Source organism: Grammomys surdaster, unplaced genomic scaffold (assembly GCF_004785775.1).
Source record: "Grammomys surdaster isolate TR1022 unplaced genomic scaffold, NIH_TR_1.0 1057, whole genome shotgun sequence".
NCBI classification, from domain to species: Eukaryota; Metazoa; Chordata; class Mammalia; order Rodentia; family Muridae; genus Grammomys; species Grammomys surdaster.
The window spans coordinates 229,414-230,730 of NW_021605476.1; the positions used below are offsets into that span (position 1 = coordinate 229,414).

Sequence of the window (1,317 nt, forward strand, 5' to 3'; positions counted from 1 at the left end):
TGCGGTGACTCTGGGCTGTGTTCCTGTAGACAGACACCCAGATGGATAGGTGGGATGTGGTGACTCTGGGTTGTGGTCCTGCCTCAATGGCCTCTTGGGGAAGCCTCCCTGACTGCTCGGCTTAAGGAGCTAGATTAGTTGGAACGTTCACCCCTTTGTGGTATAGACAGAGCCCTGCAGAGGGAAAAGGGAAGGGAGCAGATGGGAGGCCTGTCCCTGGGGGTCTCCAGAGCCTGTGGAAATGCCTGAGAGGGCACCTACCTACTCTGAGAACCTGTAAAGAGGTAGCTCAAGGCCTAAGGAGACCTTGCTTTACGTACTTCGAGGACTGTGTGTGGACCTGCTGGGGTCATTTTCCTTCCCCTCAGATCACATGGACAGCACGGTACGGCAGTCAGGCTGGGGATATCCAGCCCGCAGAAGTGCAGCAGGAGGTAGTGGTCAGCTACTTGCCTCTCAGCCACATTGCTGCCCAGATCTACGACCTGTGGACGGGCATCCAGTGGGGGGCCCAGGTCTGCTTTGCAGATTCAGATGCCCTAAAGGTCAGTCTGTCTTCCTGACTTCCTGTCCTGTGTGTGCCCTCCAACCTGTGAGCAAGGGCACCCCCAGGTGTGTGCTTGTGTTTATGGGCCCTGTGTGTCCATAGGTTGCTGGCTCCCGGTGCACACAGCGCTCAGAGTTCTTTCAGCAGCTATTTGTACAGCCTGACTTAGATGACCAAACAATTAGGGAAAGTCGTATAAACCATAAAGCTACTGCTTCCTCAGAGTATGACCACAAGATGGTCAGAGGGTAGGCATAGTTCCCTGCACCCCAATCTCATATAATATACCTACTCTTTGCATCTTTATTTTTAACCATGAGGAAAAGTTCCCAGAAACCACCTAGCTGTCACCCCCAACATGGTGTCTTGGTAGCCTGGACAGTATCACATGTTTATTCCTAAAGCAAACTGCTGGGGGAAGGAGGAGGCAGAATGTACTTGTTTGGGTGTTGTTGTCGTTTTGTGTGTGTGTGTGTGTGTTATATGTGCTCATGTGCTCACCTGTGTGCAAGCATGTGAAGGCTAGAAGTCAACATAGGCTGCTTTCTTCTATAGTTCTCCACCTTTAAATTAAAAAAAAGTTAAAGATTAAAAAATGGAAAAATATGGTACAGAGATATACTATCATTCAGTTGTCGAGAAAAATGAACTCATGAACACAAATGGATAGAACTAGAGAAGATCAGACTGAGTGTGGTAACAGAGACCCAGAAAGGCAAACATCACATGTTCTCTCTCTCTCTCTCTCTCTCTCTCTCTCTCTCTCTCTC

General features: G+C 49.4%; 1 protein-coding gene across 1 annotated transcript in view; it reads left to right on the top strand.

Moving 5' to 3' along the window:
- The window catches only part of Acsbg1 (acyl-CoA synthetase bubblegum family member 1), a 59,669-nt gene that overhangs the window by 40,250 nt on the left and 18,102 nt on the right, over positions 1 to 1,317 (top strand). The window contains exon 8 of the mRNA XM_028783336.1: positions 369 to 545. Within this exon, the coding sequence (XP_028639169.1) occupies positions 369 to 545 (177 nt within the window). The remainder of the gene's footprint in view (positions 1 to 368; positions 546 to 1,317) is intronic.